Below are 16,224 nucleotides of genomic sequence, written 5' to 3'. Positions count from 1 at the left end.
GGCGCCTTGGCTGACGGAGACAAGTTCCACTCCTGCTCACCAGCACAGCCAATGAGCCTACCTTTTCATGAGTACCGGTACTCTCCAGGGCAGTAGAGAACTGCCGGCACTCAGAGTGATAATTCTAAGAAGTGCCAGTACTCAGTACAGGGGAGTACCGGCCCATTTAAAGCACTGCCCCAAACACCCTAGAACCGGCCCTGATTACACCGAGGCAGCACGTGGTTCTCTTCACAGAGCTTAATTACTGATTGTAAGCAAACCTCGGTTCTGCAAACATGCAGTCTATAATGTAATAAAATAAAGAAATGGCACAATCGCACCCACACTGATTAACAAAGTATGGAGGACAATCAGTTAAATCAGTTCTCTTGGAGTATCTCCTTTAAGTATTGTACATCACAGTGGGGGATGGCAAAACTAACATTTTGGAAACAGAGCCTGTCATCTCGTTGTCTTGACCACGAGGGGGTGAGGAGACCTACCCCCTCCCCCCCCCCGGAAGAGACCAAGATGATACTAGAATACTGCATGCCCACCCTGGTGGATCCTCCTGTGATGGCTCCTGCCCCCCCCCCCCAGTGATAGCTCCTGTCCCCCCATGTGGTGGCTCCTGTCCCCCCCCACCCCCCCAACCCCCACCTGTGATGGCTCCTGACCCCTCTGTGGTGGATCCTGTCTCCGCCCTGAGCGGCTTCTGCCCCAGTCCTGGAATAGCTCCTGCAGCGAGGGTGAAGTTCTTGATGGGCCTCTTCTCAAAAAGGCTCAGCTCAAAATTAATATGAAAAGGTGGGCGAGTAAGTGAAGGGATGGCTGGATGAATTAGTGAAAGGGTGAAGGGATGAATGAAAGATTGAATAGATGGAGAATGAGAGAGGATGGATGGATGAGTGAGTGGAAGGATGGATGAGAGAAAATGTAAATACCTGGATGTATGTGTGGAAGGGTAGCTGGATGGGTAAAAGGGTGGATGGATGAGTGAAAGGATGGATGAGTGAAAGGATTGATGAGCGAAAAGGTGGATGATGAGTAAGTGAGTTGGTGGATGGATGAGTGAAATGATGGATGGATGGATTGATGAATTGATAAGTGCAAGGGTGAATGGATGGACGGACGAGTGAAAGGGTGGATGTAAGGATGGATGAGTGAGTGAAAGGGAGGGTAGATGGACAAAAGGATGAATAGATGAGTGAAGGAGTGAAAGGATAGATGGATGAGAGAAAGTATGGATGAGTGATAGGGTCAATGGATGGATTCATGAGAAGATGAGTAGATGGATGGGTGGGTGGGTGGATGGATGGAAGGATGGCTAAGTGAAAGGGTCGATGGAGAGAGAAAGGGAGGATGGGTGGATGACTGAAAGGGTGGATGGGTGGAAGGATGACTGACTGGGTGACTGGGTGGATGGATGAGTAAGTGAAAGGATGGTTGGATGGGTGAAAGGGTAAATGGCTGTATGGATGAGTGAATGGATGGATGGGTAGAAGAGTGGATGGATGAGTGTACAGATGGATAGAGTGAAAGGGTCCATGGATGATGGATCGATGAGTGAAAGGACGGATGAAGGGATGGATGAGTGAAATGATAGATGGAAGGATACATGATGGATAAGTTTGCAAATGGTTGAATATGTGGGCTTACTTATATACTATTGCACAACCTCCTCTGATGTGTCTGTAAAACGTATCTATTGTCCTGAAGTTTTGTCCTGAATTTTGACCTCCTGTCCTGAATTTGTGTCCTGAATTTTGACCCTTTGTTCTGAATTTTTACACTCACCGTCCTGAATTTGCACCAATGCCAGTTGGTCACCCTATCCCCGGCCCGGTCTGTAAAAATCACGGTGCCCCAGTTTGCAATAGCCCCAGTCCCCATCCCTTGTTTGGTCATTACTATCTCACCCCCCTGATGAGAAGTTCTACTTTCTCATAACTAGATAACAGCAAACACAAAACGTCTAACAGAATCTTGATAAGAATGTTAATGTCACCATCAGATTAAAAGATGCAGTTCATGTGAAGTGCGAGAAAATGCAAAATGTCTTTCCGTTGATTACTCTGATAGCAACAAGACAAACCCGTTTATTTCTCTGTAAGCGCTTGACTGAGGCGATCGAGAATATTGTTCAGGCGCTACATTACTGACGCTCATTTCTACGTTTGCGACTGACAGAGGAGAAGAGCCTCGCAGCCGTAGACCAGCAGCGCTCCATTAATGAACACTCGGCCAGTCCACTTCAGGAGATGGCGAGCAGTGGCCATGGACTAACGTCGCCCCATTGGATAACATTAGGAAGGTCCAGTCCTAAGTGCGCGCCACTGAGATTGCAGATCACACCCTGAGACTGACTGCTGGTCTAAACCCTGAGACACCACCTTCCATAGCTTAGGGTGAAACACCTTGACCACCCCTACGACTGGAGAGTCAAGTATAGCACACACCACAGGCCCCTCCACCGTATCTGCTCTCTCATCCTTCACCCCTCTCACCCCCACCCAACTTCCACCTTAAACTTCCGATGTTCAAATAAGCATTTCACCGCCAGGTGCTTCCCGCGAGGAAATTCCAGCTCCTCTTGAGACCCTTCGCGACACTAGCACATCATCGAACAGACAAGACAAGACGTTACCTGTGTGCTATATTAAAACCATGAATAAATAAACATTAATATGGGTTGTTAAGCGAGGCAGTATAAAAAAACAAGCATTGGCATAGCCAATAGGTCTCGCCTTTGGGACCTTATAAGTGTTTAGCCATGCAACAGTTGCATAACTAAATACTTATAAGGTCCCAAAAGCGAGACCTATTGGCTATGCAAAGCGGCCGTGCGGCCGCGAAAGTGAAAGTGATCGCGATCACAATCAAACATCAAAGCGGCCGTACGGCCGCGAAAGTGAAAGTAATCGCGGTAAAGCGCGGCACTTTTTGGAGCCCTCTCAATAAGTTTCGCCAGACCAGCGCATGTGCTGGGTCAGGCGAGACCTAAAAAAGACCCTAACTTTCCCAACTCATCACAGAGATGGGTGGGGTCAGTTATGCTTGATGACCCCACCCCATCCAGTGGTGACTTGTGAAAGGGCGGGGTTATCACGCAGAAACTTTAGACATTGCAGCCTTGGGGCTGCTTGGAAAAATGACACCGCCTTGCGTCATTTGTGGGCGGTTTAAAAGGCCCTCAAACAGTCTCTAGACGATTGGCACCATGTCAACCCGCTTTAGTAAGCTTAATGTGAAACAGGTGCAGTAGAAAATGTCTCACAAGCAACCTGCCTGTCTGTCTGTCTGTCCTGTCTGACACCAGTGTCTGACTCGGAGCGTCATCTATCAGGCAGGCAGTAGCAGGATTGGCGTAAGGCTTCCACATGTGTTTTAAAATGCTAAGTAACAGCGCTACTGGTGTTACTTAGCATCTTAAAAGAAATGCGGTCTGCGGATGCCAGCCCTGTACTAGGGTGGGCGCAGCAGCCATGCCCACAGAAGGAACCCACCGCTGGCCAGCCCTTCCCACCTGGAGATTTTAGAGCTCGTCCATGCCTTCCTCTCGCCTCCTGCTGAAGGATGCAGGCAATGTTGGCTCTGTCTGGGAAGGTAAACGTTAGTAGATATAAAGAGAGATGATCGTGCTTCGCTTGTGGTGCGACTTGTGTTTCAGCACGGTAGCTGCACTCCGACCTTCTGCAAGTTCCCTGCTTCCAGGCAGCTCACCCTGAAGGCAGTGCTCAAATCATCCAGGCCTTGCAACAGCTTGAGAAGAGTTTGGGCTCATTCGCAGCACACAAGGAAGGCAGTATACTCCGAAAGTCCAAGCACCAGAGAGTGTTCCTTCATCAGTCCTGCAGTGTGGACCGGACTCAAACTCGGGCAGCCACAGAACACATCCCTTGTTCCAATCTTCTACTATTTGCTGGTGCCCAGGGCATTGATGAAGTCTTAAGGTGGGCTGGTTCTCTACCTCAGAGAGGCAGCATATATTCAGAATTTGTGACGTTCAGTCCAACCACCCACTCAGGGTTTGGGCCACCGCTTAAAATTTGGAGTGAATCAATTTAAATGATGGACATACTTCGTCAAGTGAGGATAATAGGAGTAGGTGCGGAGACTGGATAGTCCCGGTGGAGTTGTGGAAGCATTTAGAACAAATATTCTTGATGGAGCTTTGTCACATTTAAGAAACTCATACCTCCACTCCTTGAAATAGTCTGATCTATGACCATAGCTCCAGTGGTCTGGACATTTTGGATTAAGTATGCAGCTCTAACCTATGAGGCTGTGATCCTTGGTTAACGCTGCTTTTGCCTTGGTTCAAGTATTTAACTAAACTAATAAAGGAGTTGAGAAGGGAGGATACTCTGTGCCCCCGAACTGAGCAGCTAAGACTCGGGTTTTATCCCTCAAAGAAACTGTTTTGTGTAAAAGGAGGGCTAGATTGTCCTCCATCACTTCGGAAATCGGATATAATGATCTGGGAGATGTGTTAGAATTTATTGTCAGCCTGAAGAAGGTGGTGAATGACTACGATACCACCGAAACGCGTTGCTTTTTTTATGAAATATTCTGATAACACCTGGCCCTAATACAATAGGCCTTATAAATATCGGGTATGAGGAGAAGACACTGAATGGATTTAGTACATTAAATTGGTATTAACAACAATATTCAATTCCATGTATTTGGAGTGCTGTCTGATATTGAGTAAGCAGTTGTCAGTTTGACCTGCTTTGACCATCATAAGGTTCTCCCGTTGTATTATGAATGTAATGTTTTTAATATATGTGCACAAATGAGATAAATGAAATATACGTTTTTTATACATTTTATGATATTTGTCTATTGAATAAAGATACAAGATATATTCTTTTACATTATGCTCTTGGTTTCTATTTGGTGCTGATAAATGGTGTATTGATTGAATGCAGCTGTTTTGAATTGATTTGTACTGTATGCTATACAAGGAACCCAAAGGGACCCTTTCGTTTGACTTATTGTCATCCTTCCAGGAACACAGTGCAGTTCAGTGGAAGCCAACATTCCATAATGCTTACAGTGTCTATGGCTCATGGGTGCAGCAGATCTTGCATTGAGGTAGTGTTTATCTCTTCCAGAAAATTGATCTACCAGTCAGAAGCTTGTAGCTGGATGCCATCTCTTTGCCAGAGCTGGACAGAGGATGCAGAGGGAGAGCTGAATACAGGATGAGGCAGGAGAGCTGAATACAGGACGCGGCAGGAGAGCTGAATACAGGACGCGGCAGGAGAGCTGAATACAGGACGCAGCAGGAGAGCTGAATACAGGACGCGGCAGGAGAGCTGAATACAGGACGCGGCAGGAGAGCTGAATACAGGACGCGGCAGGAGAGCTGAATACAGGACGCGGCAGGAGAGCTGAATACAGGACGCGGCAGGAGAGCTGAATACAGGACGCGGCAGGAGAGCTGAATACAGGACGCGGCAGGAGAGCTGAATACAGGACGCGGCAGGAGAGCTGAATACAGGATGCGGCAGGAGAGCTAAATACATGATGAGGAGGAGAGCTGAACACAGGATGCAGGAGGAAAGCTGAATACAGGATGCGGCAGGAGAGCTGAATACAGGATGCGGCAGGAGAGCTGAATACAGGATGCGGCAGGAGAGCTGAATACAGGATGCGGCAGGAGAGCTGAATACAGGATGCGGCAGGAGAGCTGAATACAGGATGCGGCAGGAGAGCTGAATACAGGATGCGGCAGGAGAGCTGAATACAGGATGCGGCAGGAGAGCTGAATACAGGATGCGGCAGGAGAGCTGAATACAGGATGCGGCAGGAGAGCTGAATACAGGATGCGGCAGGAGTGCTGAATACAGGATGCAGGAGGACAGCTGAACACAGGATGAGGAATGAGCAGATAGCACATGCTTTCCTTGAGGTGAGAGGAAAAGACATGCCCTAGGTCACCTCATTCGTGTATCTGTAGCTTCAAGCAGGCCAGAGGCCGGCCTGCTTGGACTGGTCCAAACCAGTGGGGTGAATACAGAGAGCCACTTTCTGTTGCGTAGAAGAGGGTGTCAATCTGAACCACTAGCTGTGAACCACATCACTCTTTTCAACTTCCCATGGCCAAGTTACATTGTTATCCGACTTTAAGGCTCTCTCACCTAACAGCTTCTAGATCTGGTGGGGCTCGGGCCTTTAACAAGGAAGCGTGCCTTTAACTGCTGGTATAGCCCGCTACAGAAGGCTCTGAGGCTATTGGAACATTCTCTCCCTAGAGGGCAGAATGTTCTAATTTGTAAAACAAAGGCCTCACGGAGCCTAAGAGGGTTGAAATTCCCTCCAGCTCTGTGAGGCCTTTGTTAAACGCTGGAATGTTGATGTTCCGGTCTTCTACCGGCCATTAGAAGCCCGGATCACTCCATTGTTTTCAATGGAGCTCCCAACATTCCAATGTTCTAATATCAGACTTAACACTTGTCCAAAAAGAACATGTTGCTCCTGGCAATTCACGTATTGTACCTGCGTGTAAATATGTGTCATTTCAAAATGCGTCCCAAAAGCATGTTAACACCCATCTCCCCATCACATTCTGGTTTCTGTTATCTGGTCTCTAAACTAGACCCTACACACTATTCACCATGTACACAGCATCTCAGGTTCCAAACATTTTTTTGGAACAAAAAGTAGTTCTCGGCTGGTGGAGCTCGGACTGTGCTACTTCAGAAAATAAAAGCTCCCTCAAAGAGGCTAGTGACTGAGAACCTCTTGGGGGTCTCCTCCCAGACCTCCCTGGGCACCACACGCACCTGCACGAAGCGGGAGCCGCAGGTCTCGCATCTGTATGGCTTCTCGCCAGAGTGGATCCGGCTGTGCGTCTTGAGGTTGGCGGGGCGGTTGAACTGTGCACCACAAACGTTGCAGCGATACGGCTTCTCCCCTGGACAGGAAATAGACAGAGAATGGTTTGCAGAAGACGTTGCTTGCTCAAGGTGCAACTAAGATAACTGATTTGTAATCCTTCCTTCCTCCCTTGAGCCACACTGTGCGATCCTGAGGTGCAGCGGAGCACTGTCCGTAGCGGCAGGGAAGCAAGCTAATGGGGGGCATACAAGAATGCATTCTGAGGAAGAGGGGTGTCAGTGGGGAGGGCTATCAGTCCTTGGGAGGCAGACATACAGAGAGATTTTGAGATTTTTTCTGAAGTGGTTAACAAAGTTGCTCTTCCAGTCTTGAAGCATATGTGGAGAAGGCTCGGTGTGTGTTCATTCTTAGGTCTTTGGATTTTGAGTCAGGCAAGAAAGCGGCTCTGCGTTGTGTGGGAGATGCTGATTTGCAAACCAAGTAGTCTGGGTTTTCATATGGAAGGCCTTTGTGGTCACCAGTGCTGAGGGAGGAAGCCAGGGTAGATATTTCCAGGGGAGCAGCACAATGTTTGAATTTCCCTCCCTCAGTAATTACTTGGGCTCGCGTGTGCAGTTATAGGGTGGTGCCTAGGAATCCAGTATGCAGCGTGTTGCACTGGCGGGGGTGTGATAGTAGTTGGGCCTGGACTGTGGGGGCAGAAGTGGTTTCATGGGTAGATTGGTTTGAATTTGCACATGCATACTGGAGCTCTTTATGCACGTTGCCCTGAAGAAGAGACAGTATATACTTTTTGGGGGTTTAGCATTGTGAGGCAGTGGAGGGGTGCTCCAGATTCTTGCTGTTGAGCCAGGTCTGGGTCAGAGTTTGGACTGCCTCCTTTGATGAGGACAGACTCTGCGTCAGTTGAGTTAAGCTTTGAAGTAGACCGCAGACACCCAGGACCCAATGGTGCCCACGCTTGATCTGAGGTCAAGGATGGCACGGGCTGGAGACATTTCGTGGTTCGTTGCCAGTGTTTTGGAGAGGTATGATGCTAGGCTGGCCAGGTCTTCCTCCCAGGGAGTCCCGGTAGAGGTGAGATGGCACAGGGTCGATGGTTGGGGCCTGCATGATGATTCGTGTGGCAGGGAGCGGGGGACATGGAAAACTTCAATTGCATGAATTGTTTTCTGTCTGAGAGAAAGGAGATGGGCCTTTGAAGTAGTTTGTGCAATGCCCATGCATGCATGGAGATTCTCTAGTAGTGCTTCATGGCTGATTGTGTCCAAGGCCGCTGCCTAGTCCAGCAACCTTTTAACGACCCCGACCACTTGGGCCTCATCATGTGTGGCCGATACAAATCCCCATTTTTTTTTTCCCCCAGGATTTCGTGTTACTAGGGGTGTTCATAATTTCGGAAGGTGAAATTAAGAGGATTATGAATTTTGGGGAATAACATGCGGCTACCTAACTCAACGTGCTGATTTCTGCCTGTTTTCCCTGGTACTCACTTGCGAGAGGTTGCCTCCTTGCAGCAGGTGAATTGTGCAGGTAGAATACAACTGAGCAGCACTGTGCACGCTAAACTCATAATTCTGACAAAGGTTACCGGGCCCTTCTCTGTGCACAATTACTAGAGCATGTATGTGCATCAGAGTATGTGAATGTACCTCTTCTTGCATTTTGCTCCTCTTGCATTTACTGAAGCATTCACGTGTATATGTTTTTGCCTCAAAGATTGTTTCTTGAGCAAATGCCTGAATGCGCATGTGCCTACACGAGAAAGCCTCTGAGCATCCTTTTGATTTACCTGAGCGCCCATTCACCTCAGCGCGTGATTTACTCCGAGGTGCCTGCTTTTACCTCTGTGTGCCTTTCGCCAGATTCCCACATGTACTGCAGCTTCTACTTAACTGGACTGACTTCACTTGGGCGTTCACTTACCTAGGCACATTTGTCTGCACTCTTGTTCACCTGGGTAGTTGTTTACCTGAATGCACGCTTATGGGGTGTTTCTTAAGTTGCGCTCTTACCCCATCATTTTTACCCATTCTACTGAACGAGCAGTCACTTTACCTCATCCTTCCCTCAGTTCGCTCACATGCTCATCAGAGAGAGGTGGCCCAAATTCATGTGCATCCATCTAAATTTGTTCTACAGACAACACATGCTTACCTGAGAATGCTACTACCTGAGTGCATGCTCATATCACTGGTCACTTATCCTGACTTAAACCTCATACTTAGCCCCGCATTGGATGCAGGGTCAAGTTTAATCCAAGCCTGGAAGGTAATTGGGCGGCGTGCTCATGCCTTACATAGACATCGATGTTCCCTCCATCCTGCACTCATGCCTTACAGACACCTAGATCTTTGTCTCCGCACATGCCTAAACCATGCTTGGACGATGTTTTTATTGCGCGTTCACAGCTAGCAGAAGGCTGGACATGAATGTTCATCTTACTGCTCACACTTGGCTTACACTAGCCTGAACTGGATGTGGAATGTGTTGAATACTCTTGTCTAGCAAGGATCTGGATGTTCACCTTATTGCATGCGCATGTGAAGGCCTGATGCAAGCATGGGTGTGCATCATATTATATTATGCGCATATGCCCAACCTAAACCTGGATGTTCATCTCATCATGCACAGGAGTCTAGCATGAGGTGGGATATTGATCTCATCATGCACAGGGTTCTAGCATGGGGTGGGATGTTAATCTCATCATGCACAGGGGTCTAGCATGATGTCGGATGTTCATCTCATCATGCACAGGGGTCTAGCATGAGGTGGGATGTTCATCTCATCATGCACAGGGGTCTCGCATGAGGTGGGATGTTCATTTCATCATGCTCGGGGGTTCAGCATGAGGTGGAATGTTCATCTCATCATACACAGCATGAGGTGGGATGTTTATGTCATCATCAGGGTCTAGCATCACATCTCATCATGAGATGGGTTTCATCTCATCATGCACTCAAGTTGAGCATGAGGTGGGATGTTTATCTTATCACACGCTTATGAGTAACACGAGCCAAAATGTTCATTTTAACACACTCACATCATGCCTAACTTAAGCATGCATTGCCCTTGCTTGCGCTTACCAGAGTGGGCAGCCCGGTGGCTTGCCAGGTTTCCCTTGTAGCGGAAGGCAGCCATGCATGAGCTGCACTTGTACGGCTTCTCATCGTTGTGGATGTGCAGGAAGTGGCGTTGCAGCTGTTCCTCTTCTTGAAAGTGCTGGTCACATGCTCCACACGCCAGGGTGCCATTTTCTAGACGAGGCGGAGAACACAACAATGAGACAAAGGTAAACCCCCATATGTGATCACATGAACTTGATATCTGCCAGCACCAGAGACAGGCTGGCTTCAAGGATTCGGCAGCATGACTGGGGCCTATTAGCCATTGTCCGCTTTCCCTATAGGCCAGCCGTCCGAATACCCTGTCAGGTTAAGTCCGACAATTGTGGTTTTTTCATGGTAAAGCTCTGTAGTGTCACACGTTCATTGTCAAAAACCCTTCTTCTGACACAGAACATAAGAAAAGGCCCAAAATGTTGGCATTTCCCCCTAAATAGCATATCCAAGGAAACAGTAAGCTCAGAAGTGAAGGAAGCTTCCTCACAAAAAAATAAGAATTACAACCTATCTTAATCCTTCTGGAGTCATCCAGGGAGAGGCAGAAAAAGACTCTAAGGCCTTCACTGGGAGCTTCCCTGAAAATCTGAACCAACACTACCGATTGGCAGCAGGTGCAAACTTAGCAATAAATAAATGATGAAATACATGTTTATTCCAGGGCTCCTGCATATAAACATCAAAGTCAAAGCTTTCCCACACAGTAATGCTAATTTCGCGTGTGAAGCTGACAAGGCTTGTTTGAATTTACATAACCTCGAATAATATTTTCAAAGCAGGTTCAAACTTTAAACCAAGCCTGTTCTTCTGTATATACAAAGTTATTTTAAATTCTTTAGACCACGCTCCCATCCTCATGTAATCCCGACTTGTTAACTTCTTGTAATTTAAAGCGACATCATACCGACTGGTCCAGATGTGCTAAAGAACTAGAGAAATAAATAAATAACCTATGAAGAGAAACCTAGAAAATGGAAGGAGGAACCAAGTCTGTTCTTCTGCATATACTAAGTTATTTTAAATTCTTTAGACCACGCTCCCATCCTCATGTAATCCCCACTTGTTAACTTCTTGTAATTTAAAGCGACATCATACCGACTGGTCCAGATGTGCTAAAGAACTAGACAAATAAATAAATAACCTATGAAGAGAAACCTAGAAAATGGAAGGAGGCAGAAGGAAACGAGAAGCAATGGGCCCGGGACATCGAAACTGTTGGGCACCAAGATGAACTTAGGGGAGCAAAAACTGCACTCGGTACATGTGAACGTTCACAGCGGATCCCCAGAGTCGGAGCTGGTACCGTTTGAGTTTGCAACCTGCATTTATGGATCTGGAAACTCTGTCAGGATTGCAGAATTGCAGCATTCATACGTTTGGGGTTAGGGGCAGGATTGTGGAATTTCTGGGTCGGCTAATCTTCAAAAGTAGGTGCATTCTGTGGATGTGTACTGATATTTTCTAATATAAGGTGACCTCAGGACTCCATAAATACCTTGGTGGGATCTGAATGTTGTTGCTGGAAGTGGCCGTGGTGCCAGAGGCACGAGGCGTTGCCACTGAGCTGCAGCTCTTTGCTTGAGTAGAGGTAATTTTAAGACGCAGAAAAGCTAAAATGACATATGTATCTCAAATCATGAGTGTCCTGCCTGTGTCACTTGCAGTCATCATGTATGATGAATGCAAGAAGCAACTCAAAGGAGCACTATTACTTGGAGAATTTTTGGATGTTCAACAATTTCAGATGTCTTTTAACCCAAAAGGGAGGGGCACAAGAAGTAAAAGGAAGTGAGAAGAGGACTGGGAAAGAGTTAGAGACATGGGTGTGGTGGTAGGTTGGCTGGAAGATGGATTAATGGGTGGATGGACTGATGGGGTTTAGTGTGGATTAATTATTTGCTTGAAGAATGTACCTGTTGGGTGGATTCATGGCCGATAGAGTTACTCGATGAATGCATGTATTGCTGAAGGGGTGGAAGGATGGATGACGGGTGGATAGTGTGCTTGTTAAATGTATGGTTGACGAATGGGCAAACAGATAGACCAATGAATACTTTGCTTGACGAATGCATGAAATGATCAATAGATGAGGCGCTGGATATATCGCAGACAGGTTGGTACATGATCTCCTCTCACCGGTCCTGTAGTTCACCGGTTCAGGTGTGTACTCAGACAGCTCCTCTCCGGGATGAGAGTACAACGCATGGTGCCGCAGCCGAGCCGACCCCTGGAACCACTGGCCACAGATAAAGCACTGAGAGGGCCTGGTGAGAAGTCTGGAAGGGAGAGAGGAACAGGTGAGAATCCAGGAAGATGTGGGTTGGGATGAGTACAGCAGCGCATAGAGGGGTGGATAAACTCAACACAGTTGATGACTTCAAGGGCAGCTGTCAGACAATGCCAGAGACTGCTTTTGACATTATACATAGTGGAAGTAAAACCAAGAACCATCCTGCCACTGTGCAATAACCCACGACCAAAGCTACAAACAGGCCTGTAGCAATTACTGAAGGTGTAACTGTCCAAAGTCAACAAACAGGTCAGCAGCAGCTCACTCACAGGATGTGTTCCAGGGAAATATAAGACCAAATCCAACAAAGTGGTCATTAGCATTCTCTAAAAAGCACCTGTCTGCCCAAAGATTTAAACCTGATGCCATCAAGCTGGCCAGCAGCCCCCCCTCACTCAAAGGATGTCATCCTTGACAAACCCACCACTCCAGACATACAGATAACCATGCACATCTGTACCAGAGAAAGGTGTGAACTCACCCACACTGGTATCCATGCTGGCCATTCACTTCCTCATCCTTGCGGTAGTCTTGCAACTTTAATTTCACCGCCTCCTGATCTTCCGGTGGGAAAGGGAGGGTGGTGGATGGCTTCTCTGTCGCAAGACTGTGTTCCGCCTCCTCTTCCTCCTGCTTCAGGGAGTTCAGCACAATGAACTTGTATTTCTTCCAGTTGCAGGCCTTGGGATCCAGGTTGTGGGAGCCTGAATGGCACCTGGATGTGCACGATTCTGTCGGCGAGTTGGGATGGCCATCAGAGCGCATAGGGCTGTTGGGTGTAAGGACTGATGGTTTTGCACTGGCGGGATCCCCATCTTTATCCTTGGAGCCTTCATCAGCCCTCGACGGGCCCTCCATCGCCAACAGGCTTTGACTGTTTCTTCTTGGAGGCTGATCTCGATTAGCTGTGAGTTGAGCGTGGTCGCCTAGCCCAGACCCCTCCTGGAGGTGCATGGGGTACTCCTTGGCACTGCTGAGAAGAACTGGAACATTCTGCAAAGGGCCATGAGGATGTTTCATTGCAGCCCACCCCTTCTGGCTCTGCGTCCAGGACTCTGGACACCGTACCACTGATCCTCTCTGGTAGCTGCCAGCAGCTGGGGACTCGGTGAGCGGAGAAGGGGTGACCCCTTCCAGGGGCGCGGACAGGATCTCCTGGACCTTCTGTGGGTGCGGGTATGCACACTCACATTCCGGCGGAGGGGCAGGGCTGACTAAGAAGGTGGTCTTGTCAGGGGTATGTTGATAACTGGTGTGGCTGTACCTGCAATAGAGATGGAACAACCTTGGTGTTAGTGAGGCAACAGAACTTGAAGCAGAGTACACATGGGAGACCTCAGAATCCATGGATAATAGTTTGACAACTGAATAATAGTTCTATAAGATGTGAATGCCACAGACACCAGTCTAACCCTGCTTCTCTTTTTACCCCATCTGTGAGTTTTATCTGGGTGTCGGTACTGGATTCAAGCTAGCCTGCCTGATGACGGCTGATTAGCCAGAAACCGGTCCGAGGATGCTTGTTTCCGGTCCAGGGAAGACATGGCTTGGCAGCTCAGGCTGGACTGTTCCCATGAGGCACAGGGTCAGACTAATTTGCATATGGCCATGTCTGAACTGGGGTGGTGGAGTGAGCTAAAGAATGATGATGGATTAAACCCAGATCAGTTGCTTGGGGGTGAGCGCTTGCAATGTTCAACACTCCGTCCATCATCCCCTTTGGTTTTGCTTTCAACATAAATAATGTGCCAGAAATATCATCTATAAAAATATCACCCTAGTGGAGTTAACATTAGAAAATCACACTTAATGGGACAATATTTTTTGTGAATGACTTTTAGGCGATTATATTTATGTCAGGTGATATTTCTGTATAAAATCAGCCTGGTGAACTGAAAGGAAAGGGAGAGCTTCTTTCCGCACATAGGAGGAACAAAAGGCAGCTCCTAATCTCACTAGACTGGTCTTCAAGGCAGCCTGGGACCCAACAATGGATCGCCATCAAATCGTGTCCACAATGGCAAAGATTATAGTCGAAAAAACCAAACACTCGACCAGATTTATGAAGAAATATGTAAATCTGCACTCCAAGATGTACAATTACGTGTGTAGATTTAGGACTTTGTGTAATTTGCAAGCTTCTCCAGGATACGCATGGAAAGCTGTGCCAGGGGCAGGTTTGAAAGTGCATTCAGGGGAAAGGCTATGCCACATTCCAAGCTGGATTCTATTCCTCATGTGTGGAGTTCTCAGCACTGGGACAATAACACCCCTGTGCAAACACAAGTCTTCTTCAGGGTTTGTGGGCGTTCACAAGCTTCCAAAGCTAGCTATGCTTTGGATGCCAACTTCACACCATCTCTCTACCAGAGTCGGAAACAAGGCAGAGAGAGGGCCCTGGAAACTGGACTTCTTTGGGGCGGAGGAGAACCAAAATGTGCAGCTGTTAAACAATTCTCTCAGCAGTAAAGTGACAGGAATAAAACAAAATTCCGCACACAGCATTCTCTTGACAGGAACCCAGTAAATCTTGTCCCTACAGACTGCTCATGAACAACTGATTCTCTTGTCACTCACAGCCCAATGACAGACACAGAGCTATCAAACCAGCCAGTCAGCGCTCATATAGAACCCCTAGAGAAATACAACCATCGGACCTTGGAGGTAATATTCAAAAATGCTCTGAAACAGCCCCTACCAATCACACTCGTGGACAGTCACACGTTAAAAAAAAAAAAAAAAAGAACCCTCGGTGAGACAAGGCCGTAAGAGGGGAGTTTGAATCTTATCTGCTGTTTTGAAATGAAAATGAGTAACCCCTTTAAACAGAATAATGTATCTTCCTTTATCAGAATAGTATATTAAGTGTTTGAAATTCGATTAACATCTCGGAAGAAGCACTGGCAAAGAGTCAAATGCCTGAAAAATACCTCTCATTCCAGTGGTGTTCTTAGAAATGTTTGCACATTGTCCATTAGGGATCTTTTATCATTCTGAATTTATTTTGGAATCAATGCTTTGTAAACAGTTATTTACCCGCAATCTGCTGCCTAGTGTTCTGAGAACGTTCTGAATGTTAATTTTACCTAGATACCTGCCTCTTGAAAAAAATCTGATGGTAGCACCAATATAATGCAGTAGATGGCGCTACAGCTTCAATTAACTTTGATCACGAAAACAATATTCTCCCAAAATTTTAGATCAGAAGTATGGATATATATATAAAAAAAAGTGGAAATATTATGCATGGGATTGTATGAATCCCGTTCTCTGAAAAAGGTAGCCTGATCTCTGACTGCAAGTCAATGTTTTTTCCATGCCATCTTTTATTAAAAGCCATACCTTACGTACCATGCAGAGAAAAGCAAAGACAGCCTGACATGGCAGTGCTTCCTATTTAATCAAATGTACATAAGTGGCAGCCAATGGGCCTTAAAAGTGGTGGGGCTACTTGCCCCAATTTCATCCCATTTCCTCCAACATTTGCCTTTGGTGTTTCCAATATATTAAGGATTACCTCCAGTGTGCCAATGTCAGAAAGTTGTCATGGCTAGCCCCTGATGGCAAAAATTACATACGGTACGCCAGTACCATCATTTTGCCATTGACTCTGCCGCTATACCATGGGTGACCCATATGTTAAAATATCTGCGGTACGTCAGAGCCAGCTTCCCCCAACTCAACCCCCAGCCCAAATATGCCAAGGTGCCCCCTTCTGAGGCCAAGAATTCTCTCCAATATGCCAACACCAGCATTTTGTCCTAAGTGTCCCCATACGCCAAGAAGTACTTCTAGTGCTTGGGCCTGCATTTTGCCACGTGGGCCCTCCCGTATGACAAGGATTACCTTGAATGTGGCGGTGCCAGCATTTTGCCATGGGTGCCCCCATGCAGAGCATTTCCTCTAGTATGCCAATATGAACCTCTTTCCATGGGTGCCCCTGTGCCAAGGATTACTTCCAGTACGTCTGGGTGAGGTGGG

General features: G+C 47.2%; 1 protein-coding gene across 5 annotated transcripts in view; it reads right to left on the bottom strand.

Moving 5' to 3' along the window:
• Positions 1-16,224, bottom strand: part of BCL6B (BCL6B transcription repressor) — a 91,305-nt gene that overhangs the window by 11,672 nt on the left and 63,409 nt on the right. For all 5 annotated transcript variants that reach the window (XM_085637754.1, XM_085637753.1, XM_085637752.1 and 2 more), the window contains 4 exons: positions 12,725-13,507; positions 12,090-12,229; positions 9,918-10,088; positions 6,777-6,907 (listed from right to left, as the gene is read on the bottom strand). In XM_085637754.1, the coding sequence (XP_085493880.1) occupies positions 6,777-6,907; positions 9,918-10,088; positions 12,090-12,229; positions 12,725-13,507 (1,225 nt within the window). The remainder of the gene's footprint in view (positions 1-6,776; positions 6,908-9,917; positions 10,089-12,089; positions 12,230-12,724; positions 13,508-16,224) is intronic.

The sequence above is a fragment of the Triturus cristatus genome, chromosome 12 (assembly GCF_964204655.1).
Source record: "Triturus cristatus chromosome 12, aTriCri1.1, whole genome shotgun sequence".
Taxonomy (NCBI): Eukaryota; Metazoa; Chordata; class Amphibia; order Caudata; family Salamandridae; genus Triturus; species Triturus cristatus.
Note: the sequence above shows the minus strand (reverse complement) of the source record. Positions and strands in the feature narration are given on the sequence as shown.